This window comes from Rutilus rutilus (genome assembly GCF_951802725.1).
Source record: "Rutilus rutilus genome assembly, chromosome: 25".
In the NCBI taxonomy this organism is placed as follows: Eukaryota; Metazoa; Chordata; class Actinopteri; order Cypriniformes; family Leuciscidae; genus Rutilus; species Rutilus rutilus.
The window spans coordinates 710,083-732,015 of NC_140229.1; the positions used below are offsets into that span (position 1 = coordinate 710,083).

At 39.7% G+C, this 21,933-nt stretch overlaps 1 protein-coding gene across 1 annotated transcript; it reads right to left on the minus strand.

Moving 5' to 3' along the window:
- Positions 1–106: 106 nt before the first annotated feature.
- Positions 107–21,611, minus strand: LOC311284838 (NHL repeat-containing protein 3-like). The gene is made up of 7 exons (XM_084400060.1): positions 20,237–21,611; positions 19,176–19,325; positions 16,768–16,918; positions 11,353–11,553; positions 3,592–3,683; positions 3,339–3,451; positions 107–1,628 (listed from the first exon to the last, which is right to left on the minus strand). Exons 1-7 carry the CDS (start codon positions 20,324–20,326, stop codon positions 1,388–1,390), a joined length of 1,038 nt encoding a protein of 345 aa, XP_084256186.1. The 5' UTR covers positions 20,327–21,611; the 3' UTR covers positions 107–1,387.
- Between the last annotated feature and the right edge of the window lie 322 nt (positions 21,612–21,933).

Consider the following 21,933-nt stretch of genomic DNA (forward strand, 5'->3'; position numbering starts at 1 on the left):
TGTTGTATTTTGTCATATAATATTTATTGGAAAATATGTATAAATATGTAGTATCGTTTAGTTTTTGGCAATGTGAGTGCCAATAAAACACATTAAAACTGAAAAATTCCCAGTTACAAAAAACAATGTCTTTATTTACACTAAATACACATACGGTTTGATGTAAATATTATTACACATCAGCACAAATTATACTCCAGCCCAATGTATTGAATTTAAACAGAACCTTATCATTTGTTTCAGATTTCAATAACATGACAATCACATCTCAAACACAGATGATCACTAACCTGAGAACTAAATCACAATGAGTTCAAGAAGTATCAAAACATCATCATCTGAGGACATGAATAATTATTAGATCTCTTTAAAATGTCAAAAACAGTGACATGTAAACACAGGTGAGATGACAAAAACACACACAAAGCTTAAATTATCATATACAATCACATGAACATTATAACATGATTAAACACATGTACCATAAGCACAATAACAAATACAAAACAAGTGGATTTCCACAGATGTGCATAATTCTTCCCAGATCATCTTTTCCGTTCCCTTTATTCCTCTATGAGAATCACCTGGAATCATATTATATTTCTGATTTGAATTAAGACCTCAGACTTTTATTCGATTATAAACTTGTTTCTGCCACAAAGTAAAAAAAAAAAAAAAAGGTAACCGTGACATTTTATCTCACATTTCTGACTTTGTCCTCGCAATTCTGAGAAAAAAGTCGGAATTGTGAACTCAACTTTACAAAAGATTAATTAGAAAAACTCGTAATTACCAAAAGTCAGAATTTTGAGAAATAAACTCAAAACGGCGAGAAATAAAGTCAGAATTGAAAGAAAAACTCGTAATTACTAAAATTGTATGTGTTGAGAATTGTGAGAAAAACTTGTAATTAAAAAAAAATCTGAATTGTGAACTAAACTTTACAAAAATTAAGTCAGAGTTTAGATTTAAACTCGTAACTACAAAAAAAGTCAGAATTGCGAGAAAAACTCACAATTACGGAAAGTTAGAATTGCGAGAAATGTCTAAATTGTGAGAAAATCTCGTAACTACGAATAGTTAGAATTTCGATAAATAATGTTTGAATTGTGAGAAAATCTCGTTTTTACAAAAAAAAATCGGAATTGTGAACTAAACTTTGTCAGTCTACGTTGTGCGAGAAATAGTCAGAATTGTGAGAAAAACTCGTAATTACGAAAAGTTAGAATTGCGACAAAATCTCGTAATTACGAAAAGTCAGAATTGCGAGATAAAAACTCACAATTTCCTTTTTTATTTTGTTATTCCGTGTTGGAAACAAGCTTGGTAAGTCGCTTGCGGTTTGATTGACAGGTTCCAGCTATAATCGTTATAATCGAGGAAACCTCTAAACACTGGCGACGCTCAGCGGAACGAACTTCTGGGCCTGACCGGCTCCGATCTCGGCCACGTACAGATCAGAACTCTTCAGGTCCAGGTCCACCAGGTGTGGCTTCACATCTTCAGCCAGCTCAATGGTGCTGATCACCTGACACTGACCGATGATGCCGATGGGCGGGGCCTCCAGCAGAGTGATCTGATTGGTGTTTAACTGGGCCACCACTATGTACTTCTGGTCAGGAGTGAATCTGTGGGACATAAACACAGAACATCTACAGTACGCATTCAGAAGTCCAGATCAGGGCTCGTCAGTCCTTTACCTCCACACAAACCCAAATACCGTCGTCCTACAATTCAGAAGGCAACTACATATTTTCACCAATAAAGACCGGATTTAAATTGTATATTGCACTGTTATTTGGAAAATATTTTAAGCTATTTTACACTATTGTACTGTGCTGTTAAATGCATTATTTATGTAAATCATATTTTTATTTATTATTTATTTTTATGTAGTTTTATATGTAGTTTAATTGTTCACTTATTTATTTTAATCATTTTTTAAATTTAATTTAAAATGTATTTATTTAAAATAAATAAGTAAAAAATTGTTTAAAATAACAATTAAACAATAAAATGTTTAATAAATAAATAAACAATACATATTTGTTTAAATCTGAATATTTTCAACATTTTAATGTTTACTTTTTATTTTAAACAATTTTTTATTCATTTACATTTTTGTTGTTTCCTATTTTATTTTAATCTATTTATTTAAAAACCTTTTTATTGTTTTTATGTTTATTTAAAAGCCCCACTATGTAGGATTTCCGTTTTGGTCGAACAACGACCCCTAGAGTCGCTGTGGACTACTTGTATTTAACGTTACTGTCGTAAATACCACTCAAGCAGAGCAGTCTCTTCACTCACGGCCTGATCCCCTCCCCCCTGTATACCGGTCCCCGTTCAGTCGGATAGAAGCTGTAACGAGTGGAAATAAGGTGTGGCCCCTTTAAGAGCTGCGCGCGCCCTGTTTAACTGTCGGCAGTCTGTATTGTATGTGCGCCTCGAACACCCGTAAGCGGGTTGTTTCTGTTTGACGCTCATTCTTGTCCTATTTTTGTCTATCAAGTAATGCTGTGGACGGTAGAACGTGTGACAGACAGTTACACGAGTTCGATTGGGGAACAAGCACAGCTAGCCTCCGGAGATGTCTACTAATCCATCAACAAGAACGCCAGGTGCTTGTCCGAGTGATATACAATATAAGCAATATACTTACAAGTCCAACAGCATGTGAGGACGTGTTGGGGGAAGTGAGGTAGCCTATGCCGTAAAGCAGTCGAATTTTGTAGTTCTTTTTGTGCGCGGGTGTAACTACCCGAACCCCGAAGTTTAAAAGTACGATTAAAAACTATACAAACCCCGTCAGGCTATGGCAGACGTGTCATTCAACCTATTTTAAGTCGATGTACCATCACAAGGATTTTGGAAATATATTATGAAGGTTGAAAAGTTACTTAGTGTTACTTTAATATTTAAACATTTTGTTGTTTACTTATTATTTAAAATTTCTTTTATATTTATTTATTTAATTTTTTTTTTTATTGTTTACAATTTTATTTTCATGTATTTTTTTAATAATTATTTATTTAAACATTTTTCATTATATACTTCATTTTAATGTAACTTTCATGTTCATTATTTATTTCAAACACATTGTTATCGTTTAATTACTGATCTAATCTATATTAATCTAATTTTTATTTTTTATTTGAATAATTTTAATTTTAATTAACTTTAAATGTTTTTATTAAAGTATTAGCTTTAATGTTTTTATTTATTTATTTTACTCTGTCGTCGGTCTGCAGTACCTGATGGAGTAATTCTGTAATAAATAAATGTATTTATGTAAGTATTAGCTTTAATGTTTGTATTAATGGTATGATGTAAGTCACCTGACGGAGTAGGGCGCGTCGTCTTTAAAGCAGCTTCCCCACGACCCGAGCCAGTCGCCCGTCACGGAGTTAAACACCTGGATGCGCTTGTTCCCTCGGTCTGCGACCCACACCTGAACACACACACACACACACACACACTGACCCTTAGATCTGAAGACTGAAGGAGAGACCGGAAATCTTTTGATTGCAGAAGGTTTGCATTAAGAGCAGGAACATGAACTAAAGCTCCCGATGAAACAAGAACACAAACCCTCTGATAGCGGTCGACCGCCACACTGTGAGGGATGTAGAACTGAGCCAGTCCTGAACCTCTCTCTGCGTGCATCCAGAGAACCTGCAGATCTGACACACACACACACACACACACACACACACACACACACACACACACACACACACACACAGGTCTATATTACTAACAGGGGACTATCGCTCTACACTGGCCAAGAGGGGACTAGTGTTTATGGTCATTTTGAAGAAACAAAAATGACAAACAAAATTTAATTTTAAGGTCCTTTTTCATAATATAACTTAAAATATGAAAAAAAAAAAAACCATGCCAAGAGGGGACCTGCAACTCTGACCGATGTCTAACTATCCAACAGGGGACTCCTATAGCCTGCAATGGAACTGTGTGTGTGAACAGTGAAGTGAACGTCCCTGAAGGAGGGAACGGAGGACGTAGTCGACGTTGACTGAATGGGGATCACGCTTAGGGAGCCTGACTTCTTCGTACTACTATTTAATCAAGCCTTTGATTACACGCTCCGCTCCGCAGAAGCGTAAATACGGAAGTGGACGCATGCACCAGTTGCTTTTTCGCTGAGGAGCCGAGCGGCCCCCGGAGTCAGCGGTGGTCCAGTAGTGGCGAGGGGACTACGTCCTCCGTTCCCTCCTTCAGGGAATGGTGGGTTGCATACGCAACCAGGACGTTCCCTGTCATTCGAGGACGTCAGACGTAGTCGACGTCGACTGAATGGGGATCTATTTGAAAACGGCACTAGTGCTGCCACCTTCCAGTGCCTAGACAGAAGCTTCCTGATCTCCCGTCGATTTAAGATCACCGTATGGATCGCAACATATGGACCCAGCCTAGCACAAGTTCCACCAGAGCATACGAGTGGTATGTTCCGCTGCGTCCGTCGCCGGAGGGTGTGGAGGAACTCAACAGGGTTCGGTTTAAGAGGGAACTCTATTGGAGCAAGAATTGCACACATATCCAGTCCATAGGGGGGGAATGGCGTGGCAAGCCGTCACTTCGAACCGGGATCACGGTGAACTGGCTTCATGAGAAGGGAGCCCACGGGAAGCAGTGGTTCGACTATAGGTGTCGCCCAGCCCCCAACTCTAGAATATCTGTAAGCGAAGCACTCTGTGTCAACGCCTAGGCGGGGGCACACAGTTCCCGGCACAACTCGTTGACCGAAAGCGAGCAAGTCCCTACCCTCTAGTAGAGACCACGCAAGCATGAGAACTGTTTCTTTAAAAACAGAATTTTTAACTCACTGCCTGTAGTGGCTCAGGGGCGGTCTCTGCAGTGCAGTAGCACCAGAGATAAGGCCCAAGAGGATAAATAAGGGGCACAAGGCAGATTCCCATGCTCCCTCAGGAACCTGACGATCAGGACGTGCTTCCTATGCTACTGCATCACGATGTGCGTCAAACAAAAAATAGAGGAAACATAATTTTGAGGGTGGAGGACACAGCCGTTACTCCAACCCATCTTGCAGGAAAGAGAGCACTGAAATGACCGAACACCTTCAGGATCTCCTCACGGAGAGAAGACTCACTCAACGAATAGGTTCCACTTCTATTTGACACAAGCAACACTTCCTCTTAGGGGGTGCTCTCGCAGAAGTGATGGTGACTACCACATAGTTCTGCGGTAGCCACCTGACCCTCCGCGTCCATCTTTAGGACCGGCCTGGATTCTCTCCAGGGGTCTGAACGCGGGTGCCATCATGCCCCGTCCCTGAAAATGTATTCAGGGGAAAGTCAGGAAGGGCTGTCAAGGGGAACTATGTCTGGTTGGGCCAATAAGGGGCAACCATCAAGACCTGCTCCACTCCTGACCTAGCACAGTAGGTGCAAGCGACATGCGCACACAAGACAGGAGCACTGCTCAACACTAGGTGTGAAGAAATCACTGTAGCATCAGGAGCATCTGCTCAACACCTGAGTGTGATTTAAATCACTGAACTTAAGTGGGCGCCAATCGACAATGAATCGCATAGCGGCTTTTTTAGAAGGCTCACTGGGGAACGCATTTCTGCGGGGCCCCAGGGCCAGCTAAAAGCCAGTGTCTGTCCAAGGGTTGTCAGCTCAGACAGAAATAACACAACCGGCAGAGGAACGAATCCGGAGAGGCAAACAGATGTAACTGTGCAGCCCCAAAGTGGTTCCTGCTCAGCTGGACCGCCTGGGGATGGAGTCTCCACTCTCCCTGGCCATAGCTGTCGTGAGGCTCGTCGGCAGCACGATTGAGCAGGCCAGAAGAAATAGTGCAATGAAGCGACCTCAGAAGCTTCTGATTCCAAGGAGGAGGTGACAGGCAAGTTGTGACATGTGAGGGTAGCTTAGCGCAACGGACACTATGCTGTCTTTTCAGACCAGTACCAGCTCGCTAAGCAGCGGTGGCAGAAAAAAGCGAGGTGAACTGCAACAACTCGAGGCAATGAATGCCAATGCAGTCGGAGGTCGCCCAGGCCCTTTGTACATGGCCCCTCAGTCGGTGTTAGTGGACCTCGTTCTAGGAGCGGTTGGCCCGGAGAAACAAAAGGTCTGATCATGGGCTGAGGGCTTGGCGGCAGGCCAGGGTGATCTGTTGTCACACAGGCATGCCGCTCTGCTACGGTCACCTCGAGACTCGACCTTAAGCCAGTGTTGAAGTGGTCTTCATATGGAGGAAGCCATGCGGCTGCGTCTGCCATTTGTCCCCAGGAGCTTTTGAAAATTCTTTCAGTGGGACCCTTTCTCACTTCTGTATAGCACAGACCGGACACACTCTCCTCTTGAAAAGGCATGTTGGACTGAGTTCATCCCCATACCGGAAAAGAGACAGTCAGCCCGTGGGCCCGTGGGCGAGATTACTCTCTCCCAGTTGACCTGAAGACCCAACTGGCTGTGGAGCACTCGAAGGGTAGGACTCTGTACTGATACTTCGAACCCTCAAACGCAACACGCAGGATAGCCTGTGGTGCGGAAGGCTAGAGATCTATAGCTATATCACGTCCTTCGCCAGTAGGACAGCAACATGCGCGCACAAGACAGGAGCATTGCTCAACACCTAGTGTGATGATTATCACTGAACTTGAGCGGGCGCTGAGCAAAAATGAATCGCATAGTCGAGTCTGATGGTCACAGTTTGGTCTGGACTGGTTGGGAAGCTTTTTCTGCTTCTACGAACCAGGCCCAGGCTCAAAAGGCCACAGACGTACCTGAGGTGGGGCAGCAAGGTGGAGGACAATGATGTGAGTGTGCAGTGCAACACTTACCTGTCTCCACTGGGTGGCAGGGGATGTTTGAGAAGGCGGATTACCGAGTCCTCAAACCGCACCCAGCTGCCGTGCTGGCGAACAGGAGGGGTTGAGGGGTGCAAGGCTTTACAGGTTCGTACACCGCCAGACTTGCCCTCCTGGGACCCAGGAACAGAGGAATTTGCTCTTTCTTTGAAGTATGGGTACCGCTTGCTCCACTCTTTTGGGAACAAGCAGTGGAACAGACATACACACAACAAAGACTCCACCCGGCCCTCACCTGGGGGGAGGGAGTGGATCGGTGATCAACTCCAACTGGGCATCCCTACTGCTGTCGGCTCCATTGCGGAGCCCCAGCAGGAGCGGTGGCAGGGAAACGCCTTCAGAGATGAGCAGGCGGAGGAACTGCCACTGGCGGCGGGGTGAAGGCAGCAGCTGGTCGCCGGGGCAGGATGTGCCGGATGGCCTCCGTCTGTGCTTGGGCGGCAGAGAACTGTTGGGTGCAGTTCTCCGCCGCTTCGCCGACCAGCCCAACCTGGGAAATTGGGGAGACCAGGAACCGAACCTTGTCCGCATCCGAGGCTGAGCCAATGATGGCGCTCCTGAACCACTAAGGTGGACATCGCCAGACCGATCGCGCATGCCACGACACTCATGCCCCGGAGGGCGAGGTCGGATGCAGTACGGTGCTCACCTATGACCGTTTCAGCATAGCTGACAATTCTGGAGCCGGCTCAGGCAACGTTACGCTCCCAGAGGGATTTCAAAAACTACTGAAATCACACTGACTCACGACCACTCTTACTGAATACCAACCTAGTCTGCACTGAGCTTCGGCAGAGCACAGCACACGTCTCCCTCTTGTGACGTAATATGACGCGATGTTGAAAAAACAAACGTTTTTTTACGAGCAGTCAAAGAAATGCTCACTTTATCTACTAAATTGGTGTCATTATGTCGTTTTAAAACATTTAAATCCTGCATTATCTTTTCATATGGTATTTTCATACACAGTTTTATATTCATTTAGATTTTTTTTTACCTGCAATATGCCCTTTAATGGCACAGCAGAACCTGCTGTATAGTATATAAGCAACACTTTAAGTTAAAATACACAGACACGTGGAACAATAACACACACGATCCTTTATTGTTAAAGAGAACATCACAAAAGCAAACGTTAAGAACAAACTTTACCGTGAAGTAGGAGACATCTCGTGTTCAGCACTTCCACTTTTATAATGAAGAATATTTACTTATTCAAAGATTCAGAAGTCTTCAACGAGGGAGAAGGAGCAGATGTCATTTCAAGGATTTTTAAACCGGAAACAGGACTAAAATATTTCAGTATTTTATGTCTTAAACGAGTAACAGGTGTGTCAGGAGAGCATCATGACAGAACACAGATAAAATATACATGTAGATCACAAGACGAGAGTAAATACGTTAAAATATTACAATGGAAGTTTTATCAACACATATAACTTAAAGTTACTATATGTTAAATTAAAAGATTATAATTATTTATTTTTTTTTAAGATTATTTTTGGCCATTTTTAGGCCTTTATTGACAGGACAGTTGAAGACGTGATGGGGGGGGGAATGACAAGCAGCAAAGGGCCAAAGGTCGGGGGTCAAACCCAGGCCCGGTGCACCGAAGAGTACACCTCTACATATGAGCGCACGCTCCAGCATCTGAGCGATCCCTTATCAACACCACATATCTAAACTAGCCTGCAGCTGACGGCACAGTGAATGAACTACGTTCATGGATTGAAGAGTTGAGATTGTTCTTGATATTTAAAAAATAACTCTTTAAACCACTGATCGGTTCATACTTTGAGTGAACAAGATTCATAAAAGCCGCCATAACTTCTTTTCCATAAAAACACGGTCTAGGACCATACACAGACATCTCCATTATACATCCTTCAATTTCATCATTATACATTTTACATGGCTCATTGTCAGTAGGCATGTCTTCACCAGCAACAGGAATGATCGACCACACAGAATCCATTATAAACACATCTGAATTGATCTTGTAGGTCTTGTATTTCTCCAGCAAATGATCCAGGAATCGTAAATACTCATTGATTGCAGCTTTGATTGCATGAACGCAGTCTGATGCAGGTTTAGCAGCCTGAATATCCAGTCGAGCCTCATGGATCAGCATCTGGACGTGGAAGGCGGCTCCGTTGACCCAGATCTTGAGCCCACGGCTGCTCATCTGTCCGTCCAGCAGCAGGGAGTGTCTGAGGATGGTGAGATGGTTGCTCAGCTGCTGTTCCAGTCTCCTTATTTCCTCCCGTAATCGTTGGTCATTCTTCATGTACATGTGATGGCGTTTCAGATACTCTGACATTGTGTCTCGGACACTCGAAGCTTTCTCTTCCCCAAACACACGTCGTAACAGGCTGTATGTTTTATCTGTATCATATCTTGTCTGAGGGCCGCTCTTGATGGCGATCTCTATGATCATGGAAATCACCAAAGCTCCAAGTCCAACAGCATTCGGGACTGAATCCAGTCCGCCAATGACAGATCCAAAACTGCTGATGTAACCCGGCACCGTGATGAGCATCTCATCAGAGTAAGCCTGCAGCACAGCGTTAGAGTCGGAACCAGAATATTTCAGCAGAGACTCATCTATGCCTACATCTGGTAAGAGTCATGGTCGATGTTGTAAAACGTTTCTATACACCAAAAGAGCAGACCTCTGATAGTCCTCTTGTGAGTATGAGCCGCCCATGATTATTCCTCTCGATCTGTGATCAGATGTCCCCTGACCAGCAGACTGAACACTATAATCAGAATACTGAGATAAAGCCCAGCCAGCTCCATATGAGGGTAAAAGAGTAGCAAAACTCCAGAGCTCGTAGATGTGAATTTAAAGGATGGGGGCAGGGGGGCGGGGGTGTTCAAACGAGCCGTTTTATTGGTTGGCGCCTAGCCAATGGGACTTCTATTGTATGTGATGATTTCACGAAACTGTATATTACTGGAGATATTACTGTATATTACTGGAGATTAATGGATATTACTGGAGATATTACTGTAGGACTCGCCACAGTAATGGTATATGATATACTCACTTCTGTATATCATAATTATGAGACAAAGTAAAAAATATGAATTATTTTGAAATTATTACACACTAAGTCATAATCATTTTGCTCAAAATTATTTTTTTTTCATGAAGCTTACACACATTCAGGTGTTAATAAAAAAGAATGCATGAAGCTAAAAATAGAGGATCTGTTCTTTCTTTCATATTTTGCATATTCAGATATTCTACACAATATTCTGGGGGCTGTGAAAGTTTTGTGATCATGTCATGAAATATGATCCAAAATACTGCTGGCAACCTTTTAACTTGTCATAATTAAATATCATTCCTTTTACAATTTCACCTTATGTCATAATTTGTACTTTTGATGTCATAACTATGATTTAGCTAGGCACCAACCAGTAAAACGGCTCGTTAATTTATTGTACAAGTTCTCAAATTCACATTTAGTCATTTAGCAGACGCTTTTATCCAAAAGACTTACAAATTGGGACTAAATTAAGCGAGTCATCGTGAAGAGGCAAAAACATCTTCGTGCTCTCGAGTTCTGCTACTCTTCACCTTCATATCTCCACCACATATGACCAGGACGACAACAGCCAATCAGAGCTCTGGAAAACGGTTAGGTGTATTTGTTGACTTGTCTCTAAAGTCCAGTGTGTTCAAGGTCCAGAAGAACACATTGTGCCGCATGAATCTACATTTATAGTTTATTCAAACACAACCCTAATGCAGTGATTAGAGATTGTTCCTTCATGTGCATGTGTGGGCATGTTTAATGCAAATGACTAGCCTGAGGTATTCAGTTGCTCATTTTCAATCCTACAAACTAAGGGTGTCACAATATATCGCAATGCAAAAATGCATCAATATGTATAGTGTATAGTTCACTCAAAATAACATTTCTGTGAAGAAAAAAATCAAGTTCACAGAGTTTTAGTGTCAGTACTGCATTAAACTACTATATAATATTGAATATAATGTATGAGATGGGGGAATATGTGTGTGTCCTGATAATGCCAGATATCTGATGTTACAGTAAAAGTGTCCGACATTACTGTAGATATATCTAGTCAGTGACAGAGATCAAGCATATTCATCTACAATAATCCTGTGTTTTCATCTTCAGAATCATGAATATTGTTATTCTGGCGTCTCTATTGTCCTGTGCTTTGGGTTTCAGCACCGAGTCCATCCTGTTCATTTACACACACAATGTAATATCAGATTTAGCATTTTAATCAACAGTATCAAATCTCTTGGAGTATCGCAATGATATGGTATGGTGAGTTCAACATGGTGATATGTATGGAATCGTGACATGAGAGTATCGTTACACCACTAATACATACACACTCATCAACATTACAGCCACATGTGTGTGTGATCCAGACGAGATGTTCTCGTGTCAGAGATAACACACACACACACACACACACACGTCTCCACATGATCCGCTTCTCACCTGGAGAGAGTTTGATCAGCCGGTTGTTCAGGCCGCCGTCTCCGTCCACGATGTAGATTTCTCCAGAGCTGTGGATGAAGATTTCTGCCGGCTGGTCGAACTGAAGCGGACTGAGAGAAGATCCGGCTTTCCCGGGGGATCCCAGAACCTGCAGGAGCTTCCCGGTCGGGGAATACTGCTTCACTGTGTGTCCGAACGGCCCTGAACACCAGAGAGTCAGTCAGCGTTACTCACACACTCACACAGCGCTTTACACAGAGCTTTACACAGAGCAGTTTAACGACACCGATGGAGATCTGAGGAACTGATGAAGGAAAACCACTTTAATATTCATTATGAGTCATAATCATAAATACTATGGAAGCTTGTTTCCGCCACAGAATAAAACATTGTAAGAGATAATTGCGACTTTTTATCTCACAATTGCGAGTTACATCACGCAATTCTGAGAAATAAAGTCAGAATCGCGAGATGTAAACTCGCAATTGTGAGATAAAAAAATCGCAATTATCATTTTTTTTTTTGTGACGGAAACAAGCTTCCATAAATACAGTGATGTTCACAATAACAGTTTACATAAATAAAAGAATGATTTAAACTCTGTTTTACACTTTTAGATTAAATATGCCATTCTCATTAATGGAGTTAAACACTTAAATTACATCAAATCGTAACAGAGAAGATACAAAAATTCTTATATTCTAATAAATAGTAATATTAGTAGTGGATGTGCTGCTTTTGAACACTTCTGAGGCGTGATGTGTGTTAATGTTCGCGTGAACCGGAAGTTGCAAACGACTTTTCTCCAGTGTTGTGACGTATTTCCCAGTGAAACGGAATATTGAACAGAGGGCAGGGTTTTCCTCTAGCGCTCCTCCTCTCCATCTTACATTTACATTTAGCTGACGCTTTTATCCAAAGCGACTTACAATTGCTATATATGTCAGAGGTCGCACTCCTCTGGAGCAACTAGGGGTTAAGTGTCTTGCTCAGGGACACATTGGTGTCTCACAGTGGATTCGAACCCGGGTCTCTCACACCAAAGGCATGTGTCTTATCCATTGCGCCACATTGTGCATCTCTGCTCATAGCAGACTTACTATGGCAAGCCATTTTAACATTTAAAAGCAAATTTTGACTATCCAAAATTAACATTGTAGATATCAACAATGTCTTTCTGGCTAGTCGTAATTACATTTTGGATAGTTGGAATTGTCATTCAAGATATCTGTAACGTAATTGTGACTAGTCGAAACGACAGATAGAGATATCTGTAATTCAGTTTTGACTAGGCAGAATGAAAGTTAAAGATATCTCAAACGTCATTATGACTAGTGCAAATTATTGTGCATGACGTTGCTCTATTTTACATATCCATTTCCCCTCCCCGCCATAATCAAAAAAAAAGTGGGTTAATTTCCTTATTTCTATGAATGGAAGAAGAAAGAAGCAGTCATGGCGTTGGCTGTAATCGAAAAAAACACCAGAAAATGTTTTTTATATACAAAAAAAATCTAATAATTTTTACAATGCTATGTTTATGTTCATGCTTAAAAGGTTGTTGTTGCCGTAAGATTTATGCGTGAAAAAGATTCACACTAATTCACTTTAATAAAGATGCTTACATGCATGCTATTCATGAAAGTACAATAACATTAACTTCCTTAGATGAGAAACAAAGTTCTTAGTTCAGATTAGTTCTTATTTTTTATTTATTTTTTTCAGTTTGAAACAGTATCTAACAGCATGAAAAAAGACGATTAAAAACTCTGGTTGCTCCGACATGTGCTAATCAGTGCTAATTAAAGTTAACAGGTGCGATTTGAACAACACGCTCTGCTCCCGCCTAAAGTGTGATGCATGCATACAGATATCTGCAACGTCATTTGGCCTAGTCAAAACTCTAATTCAAGATATCTGTAATTACATTTTGACTAGGCAGAATAAAAGTTACAGATATCTCAAATCAAAATTCATTTCAAGATATCTATAACTTGATAATAGATATCTACAATTAAATTATGACTATCCCTAACTCCAGTTTAAGATATCTACAACGTCATTTCGCCTAGTCAAAACTTAATTTAAGATATCTGAAAAGGAACATGTAGTAGATATCTTGAATTGAGGTGAATTAAAGATATCTTGAACTGGAGTTATGACTAGTCAGAATCAGATTGAAGATATCTCAAACTAGAATTACAGATATCTACAATTCAATAGCAGATATCCGTAATTCACATAGTGGATATCTGCAACTGAATTGTAGATATCTGTAATGATAAACCCCATACAAATGAATGGCAAAAGTGATGTCATTTGTCCTAGGAACACTGTCTTTGTGGATATCTGAAATTACAATTATGGATAGGAAGAATGTAGTTGCGGATATCTGAAATGTTCTTTTTGACTAGGCAAAACTGAATTACAGATATCTGCAACACATTTCCAGTCTAGCTTTTAAATGTTAAAATGGCTTGCCATAGACTAACGGTTTGAGGAGTGGTTAAGCGTTTCCCAACCCAAGCCGTCAAACCCACATCATCAGAAAAGGAACGCCATTCCAGACCGGAAGTAACTTTTCAGACTTTGATTAAAGATTACGACGGCAAACAATTTTTTTCTGTGTATTAACTTGCACGGATTAATTTTTCACCACAAGACTAGTAATATGCGCTAACAAAGTAAATGGGGGCCATTTTGATTTCAGTTGGACTTTAATGTTCACTCAGCGCATGATAACAGCAGAACTCGTGATCTGAGGAAATATGATCAATAAGGCCTTTCTGTTTTCATTAAAAATATAAAGCAATTAAAAATACTATTTGGCCAGTGGAAAAGATTGCGCAAAACTTTCTCTGAAATGTATTTTATATTAGAATATTTGAAAAACAAGGCGAGGATCGGCTACTAAATGCTTGTTATCACTGCTTGTTCTCGCTACTCAATCTAAAGTGAGGAATCTTGGAGTTATTTTTGATTCTAGGCTTTCTTTTGATTCTTTTGTTCAGAGTACAGTTAAATCATCCTTTTTTCACCTCAGAAATATAGCAAGATTACGTCCTATGCTAAATTTCTCAGTAGCTGAAAAGCTGATGAATTCCTTTGCCATCTCTAGGATAGATTACTGTAACGCCCTTCTAGCCGGAGTCTCTAAATCCACACTTAACAAACTACAATATGTTCAAAACTCGGCCGCCAGGATATTGACTGGGCCTCTAGTTGGTTCACGTAGTGTTTTTGCGTAGCGCGTCTGTGTTGCACGTCACCACGTAGGCTCACAATTGGCCGAAGCGGGTCATGTGTGTGTTGCGTGATGACGTGTAACACAGACGCGCTGCGCAAAAACATTACGAGGCCCAGAGAGAAGGAAATGAATAGTGGAATAAAGTCATTATTTTTGTTTGTTTTTGCGCATAAAAAGTATTCTCGTCGCTTTATAAACTTAAGATTGAGCCACGATCTCTTTAATAACTTTTCTGGGCCAGCAAGTTTCGGTCCCTCTGAAAGCCTATGGAGGAGTGAAACATGGCTCAGATTTCATCAAAAATATCTTAATTTGTGTTCCGAAGATGAACGAAGGTCTTACGCGGTTGAACAACATGAGGGTGAGTAATTACTGACAGAATTTTCATTTTTGGGTGAACTAACCCTTTAATGTCCCATTGAGCTGTGTCCAGGTGTGCTCTTTTGCGCCATCTACTGGTAGATTATAGCGGGTACAATTGTTTATGTTTGGGTTTCTGCCCGAGCCCATTTTGCTGAGACACATGCTATCTGCAGGCTGTAGCTGCCGGTTAGCTCCACTAATGCTGGGTACACACCAGAAGATGTTTTACATCTTATAAGATTTTCAAAATGTGATAGACCACAAACATGAGGACAAAAAATCCTAGATTTAAGCATTTTGCTCCTATAGTGTGTGTGGTGTGCCATGATATGACAAAGACAGCACACCACACACTAACAGATCTTCAACCAGAGTCTCGACTGTGAACACAGGAAATCTGGCAAAATGACGCGAGACTTCAGGATAAGCATAGCGGACGATATGAAGGAAGAAATTGCGATAGTGTTTGGAATGATTTGCACATAAAATTCACGTAAAAAAAAAAAAAAACCATTGTACCCACCATTAGCCTATATATCACCTTTTATACAGAAATATATTCATTCTTTATTGTCTCTATTTATTCTTTATTGGATTTATTGTCTCTTTAAAAAAAGTTATTTAATCCCTCTTTTTTAAATTGATTTTAAGAATTACAATTACAGTCAGGGGGGTACAAAGAGTAAAGCCGATAAACAAACATAAAAAGACATATATATAAACAGTGACAAACTTAAAAGTTAAACAAAAAATGTAAAAAATGTTTACAGATTGAAACGCACTTTGCAGCTTTCTTATTTTTCAAACCCAATATTGTGTTTAGGTTTTGTAAAATTTCTGCTCTTAAAATGAAAAACAAAGGCTTGTTTCCTCCAAATTTACACGTATGAATATTAAATCTTAACACTCAGCTTCCTGCAAGTGTGTGTGTGTGTGTGTGTAAGAGAGAATGACCGTGTCTGTCTTCCATCATCTCGCTTTCTGATTGGATATTGTTTGTTTCACGTGATAATCTCCAGAACGTGCGTGCGTTTGTCCTCGGGGTTCCCCCCCCACACATCAGGATTTCTGATTAAACATGTTGAATATTTACGATTCACAATCGGGGCGGCTCCGACGTTCTTCCGAGCAGGTTTGGACACTCTTAACACACCTCACACCAAGGGGAAATCTGATAAGATAATCTGTTGAACCATCAAGATAATCGGGACACAGCTAGGATTGTCGGAAGAGGGAAATCGGCCCAAAATCAGCCCGATTATCTTTTGGTGTGTACCCAGCATAAGAATGAAAGAAACGTGAAAATTTTATATAAAATTAAGAAATAAGAGAGAAAGAAGATAGAGAAGAAGATAAAGGATTATTTAGCCCCCTCCGGGATGTCAGCTCACGAGGTTCGTGTTCTTTAAATGTTTTTTTCTGTGATTAATGTCTTATCAACGAAGTTGTAACATTGGATAAGAACAAGCTCTGATATCTTGGTTTTATTTTTTATGTTGTTTTCTTTTGTGAGCAGTTCTCACGGGTTGTCAAGACCAGAATAAACCCTGTTTTATGACTCTACATCGTGCGTTCGTTGATCCTTGAGGGTGCTACAATGGTTATTTCAGGGAGGAGACGCGTGTTCACAGTCTTCCTCTGACTGGGGTTTATAAAGGGAATCTGGCGTTGGCGTACGCACGCTTTTATAACTCTGAGTATTGCTGGCGTTCGACAGTCTAGGCTTTCAGCGCACATACTCTTATACTGAGGATCCCACACACAGGTTTATAAACGAGAGCCCTGGAGAGGAGCCCAGAACCCACCGTTCCCAACATCCGTGATCCACACTGTCGGATCGGCCGAGGCGTTGGCCAGGAACATCCCATGAGGCATCTCCAGAGTGCTGGTGTTCCAGGCCTGCAGGAACTCTCCATCCGTGCTGAAGACCAGGACCTTCGGGATGTTCTCGCCTCTCTGCCCGGAGAAACACACACACATCAGGATCAAGCCTCGTGACTGATGGAGTTCTGACTTTGTGTGGCTTTTGTCTCATAATGTCAAGTTATAAACTCATAATTGCAAGTTTGCATCTTCCAAATGTGACGCTGTCTAACCATTGGGCGTTAACACATAACACCATAACACATTCACAATGGAGAATACGCTTAACACACACACACACACACACACACACACACACACACACACACACACACAGGGTTAAATTATAATACCACACACGCACACACACTGTGTTGCAGATACAGATACGGTAATAAAATGCTTTATAACACCACATTAATCATAATGAGGCACAACTGTCAAAACTGACACTTCAATAGAAATGTGTAGACCTGACATGTGATTGTAAATTGTATGATAGTGATATTATAATGTCTATAACCGAACTATACATCTGCATTAGAGAGTAGATGACACATGTGCTAGTATGAGCAGCAGAGGACACTCACTGGCTTTAGTTTTCCACCAGTAATCCCGACTAAAGCAAGGCACATTTTCCATGTTAACTGCATTAAATGTCTTACACACACACACACTCTCATGTTTCAGATATAGACATAGATTGGAATAAACGATAGATAAGAAAATGCTTCATCCGGAGGCGGGTTGCACAAACTCAGAGTTTCAGAGCCGGTTTAGAGTCCCTCCTGGGTTAGATCAGGCTCAGCGGTCTCACAAAGCTCTGTACAACGGTGTCTGTCAACTCAGGCTTGATCTAGAGTTTGCGATTACCTCTGAGCCCGCGCAACTCACTTCTCTTCTGAAGATTAAGAGATCATTTGGAAAATTATGATGAAATTAAAAGCGTTTATAAGGCAGGAATAAACACTGCTGCTGCAGAACACGTTTGAGAAGCAACAGAACAGAACATATCTATATCAGTGCATGACGTCAATCAAAGAAACAGACCAAATACTTATTAGTTCACAAATAATTAATACACGCTGTTTAAAAGCATTATATATGAATGCATGTATTATATTTATATTACTTTAACAGCAAAGTTAATACTACTTGTCAATTAATATAATTATATGAATATATTATATGAATTTAATATTAATATAATAATTAATTGGCAGGAAAAGAAGAGAAATTTTGTCTCTAAGGTTTTTCACTATAAACTGCAGTATTTGGAGAGAGAGATGCAGGGGGCGTGGCTTACAGATACATGTCAGATTGCTCACAGCTGATTGGTCCAGTTTGGGTCTGCAATCTCTAACCCAGAATAAAGCCTGCACCGTTAGCCGTGTAGCGTAAGTTACCATGGCGATGAACACCGCTAAGTTTGCTGAAACTGATCTCAGACCTGGGTAGCACTGAAACCCGCTTTGAGCAACAGGACACAGGTCTCTCATTAATTTACATCATTTTTTAGATCTCATTGTCATCATAATGTGATATAATTGCAAAATGATATTTTACTACAAATTAAATGGTAAACTTTGACAAAATATGATTATTAATGTAATTATAATAATTTTTTAATGTCTAAATGTGAATCCAGAAGCAAAACCTGTGAAAAGAACTATATTAGTGAGCAGAAAGAGAGATGAGTGGTCCTCTGCTGCCATCCGCTGGTTATAATGGCAATTTCAGTGAATTTATCACAGGAATATAAACATTTTCCCCCTTTTAACTGTTATAGAGGCACTATTGCCAGATCTCCGTACAAGTTTGTCTTCTTGTTTAGAGTCATAAGTCAAATTTACTTTTCTGAGCATGCCTTGAGGAGTTACAGGCTTTCGGGTGCACTTGGTCAAGCCCACATACTGAAGTGACCCTATTATAGACACCCACATGCAAAAGGTCAACTTTTATTTTATTTTATTATTGACCTAGACTAGAGTCCAATAGACTCAATAGATAGATAGAATAGATAGAGTCTCAGCACTTCACACTTGAACCCATAAATATAAAAAACCCTTAAACTTATTTTACTTCAGCTAGCTGCCAAGGCAACATTTCTCATTTTCAAAATATAACCAGAATAAAAGTTAATTAAAATATATACAATTAATTAAAATGTACAAAATTAATGAAAAAAAAAAATGACAGAAACAAAATATTATTACTAAAACTGAAATTGCATGTGAAATAACAATGGAAAATATAAACATGAAATCTAAAATAATGATACTAAAATAACTGAATCTTATCTCATAATTCTGCCTTCTCCCCCTAGGTAGTGAGTGTGTGTGCTGCTCACCTGCGCCACATAGACACGCCCCCTCAGGTGATTGACAGCCACTGCGAACACCTGACCGGTGAACAGCTCGGGGTTTCTGGGCCACGAAATGTCCAGTTTATAAAGCGCGCGCCCGGAAACCCGGAAGTCCGCGTGAGATCGCGACGCGATCTGGAAACACAGCATACATTCATTTACTAATAGCAATAATAATAATAATAATTAAAAACATCAATTTACTAATAACTAGGGTTGTAACGATAATCTCATGTCACGATTCGATACATATACTGAATTATTGCGATACTCCAAGTGATTTGATACTGTTGATTAAAGTGCTAAATTTGATCTTTTATTGTGTGTGTAAATGAACAGGATGGACTCGGTGCTGAAACCCAAAGCACAGGACAATAGAGACGCCAGAATAACAATATTCATGATTCTGAAGATGAAAACACAGGATTATTGTAGATGAATATGCTTGACTATATATCTATATATCTAGCCACTGACTAGATATATCTACAGTAATGTCGGACACTTTTACTGGTAACACATCAGACATTTGGCATTATCAGGACACACACATATTCCCCCACTGCATTATTATAATATTCAACATATATAGTTGTTTAATGAAGACACTAAAACCCTGTGAACTTGATTTTTTTCTTCACATAAATTTTATTTTTACACAATAATTTTATTATAAACATTTTTGAATCGCGATATATTGTTACACCCTCCTCCTAATACACCATGGTATTACCAGAGTATGGCATTCTTATAGCATTCGTCAGTTTATTTGTTTTTTCGGCTCACAGACAAGTAGTGCTACCATATTACTAAATATACCATAGTAATACACTATTTTTAGATATATACTATGGTATTCATTAGTTTGTTTGTTCTACTTACAAATACATTTAGAAGCTACCATAGCAATACTCGAAATACATCGATAGTAATGCCAATCATAGTAACACCATACACGGATATGTACTATGGTATACTTTGAAATAACACACGTAGCATCGCTTCATATTTAATCTCCGGTGACACTCAACACTTCCGTCACTCACGTGAGAGCTGATGGCGCCACACATGAACATGATGAAGAGGAGTAATGCCATGGCAACAGCAATTAAACAGCAGTAATTACGCCTTCTCATAGAGATTAATATAATAATCGATCATCTCCAGTCCAGCGGCGCAGCACTTCCTGTTTTGATCACATGACGACTCCTCTAACCTCATTGGTTCACACTGACAGTGGTGCGGTGACGTCACATGCGATCGAAAAACATCATAATAATAAAATTAAAAAAAGCTAAATTTTATTCAGACTCAAACTGAGCAAAAAAATGTAATTCGCTGCAAACGCTGATATTTATATGAAAATCTGATGCTTGTAATGTAATTCAATGAGCTCTTTTATAACAGTAGAGCAGATACTTACTTAAAACGCATTGAAATATCAGTATTGGCCAATAATGTCTTAGTAAGATATTATTTAAATGCTCAGTTTTATGATCAAAACTCTGTAATTTTTAAACATCATGCAATTATAAATTTACATATCAAATGTGAAGCAGAAGCTTTATAGGTTTAATAAGCCAAAATATGAGACATCAAACTAATGAGGAAATAAAATGCTCCAGTGTTTGTTTTGGCTGTTGTGGATAATATATATTATGCAAATTCATTAGTTTCTATCATGATGATGATGAAGATGATGATGATGAAGATATAGTAAAGAATGCACAGGCCGGTTTCAGAGTCTCCTGATCGGGTCAAACCACGTTATTTTACTGGCATTAAGATACTATTATAGCGTTTATTAATATTATAAATCAGTTTTCATTTTTTTATTTTCGGTATGCATTTTACTTTCAGTTAATGTTTTAGTCATTTAGTTGTGTGTTTTTATATGTCTAATATAGTTTTTATTCACTTTTTATCAGTTTGAGTTATTTTAGTACATTAACCCTTTCCCTGCCATCCACAGAATATTCCGGCTCTCCATGTTTCCTGTTATACAGCAGGGGGCGCTAACACACATCTCCTGAAGGAGTACAGTATCTCCTGAACAATACAGAATCTCCTGATCAACACACAGGAGAAGGAGAAGAAGAAGAAGGAGGAGAAGAAGAAGAAGAAGAAGAGGAGGAGAAGAAGAAGAGGAGAGTGATAAAAGTATTGCTGACGCACATGTACATCTCGAGAAAATGCTGGCAGGGAAAGTGTTAATTTAAACTCAATTAAAATGAGAAACATTAAGATACTTTCATAGTTTTTAGTGATTTAAATAATTTTATATTTACTCTTTTTATTCAAATTTTTTGTCATTTTGTTGTTTTTGTCATAGTTTTTTTTTTAAATATGTCTATATACACTGTTGCTTAAAAGTTTGGGGTTGGTAAGATCTTTAATGTTTTTAAGAGAAGTCTCTTCTGCTCACCAAGACTGCGTTTATTTGATACAAAATACAACAAAAAATACAGTAATATTGTGAAATATTATTATAATGTCAATCATCTGTTTTCTGTGTAAATATACAGTAAAGTGTAATTTATTACTGTGATTCCTGTGAGTAATGATGCTGAAAATTCAGCTTTGATCACAGGAATAAGTTACACTTTACTGTATATTTACACAGAAAACAGCTGATTGACATTATAATAATATTTCACAATATTACTGTATTTTTTGTGTGTATTTTTTATCAAATAAACGCAGTCTTGGTGAGCAGAAGAGACTTCTCTTAAAAACATTAAAG

Coding starts and splice junctions, on each gene's coding strand:
- LOC311284838 (XM_084400060.1), bottom strand. CDS start 20,326: ATGAGAAGGCGTAATTACTGCTGTTTAATTGCTGTTGCCATGGCATTA. Junction 19,326..20,236: donor GTGGCGCCATCAGCTCTCAC/GTGAGTGACGGA, acceptor CTGTGTTTCCAG/ATCGCGTCGCGATCTCACGC. Junction 3,684..11,352: donor GCTGATCAAACTCTCTCCAG/GTGAGAAGCGGA, acceptor TGTGTGTGTCAG/ATCTGCAGGTTCTCTGGATG.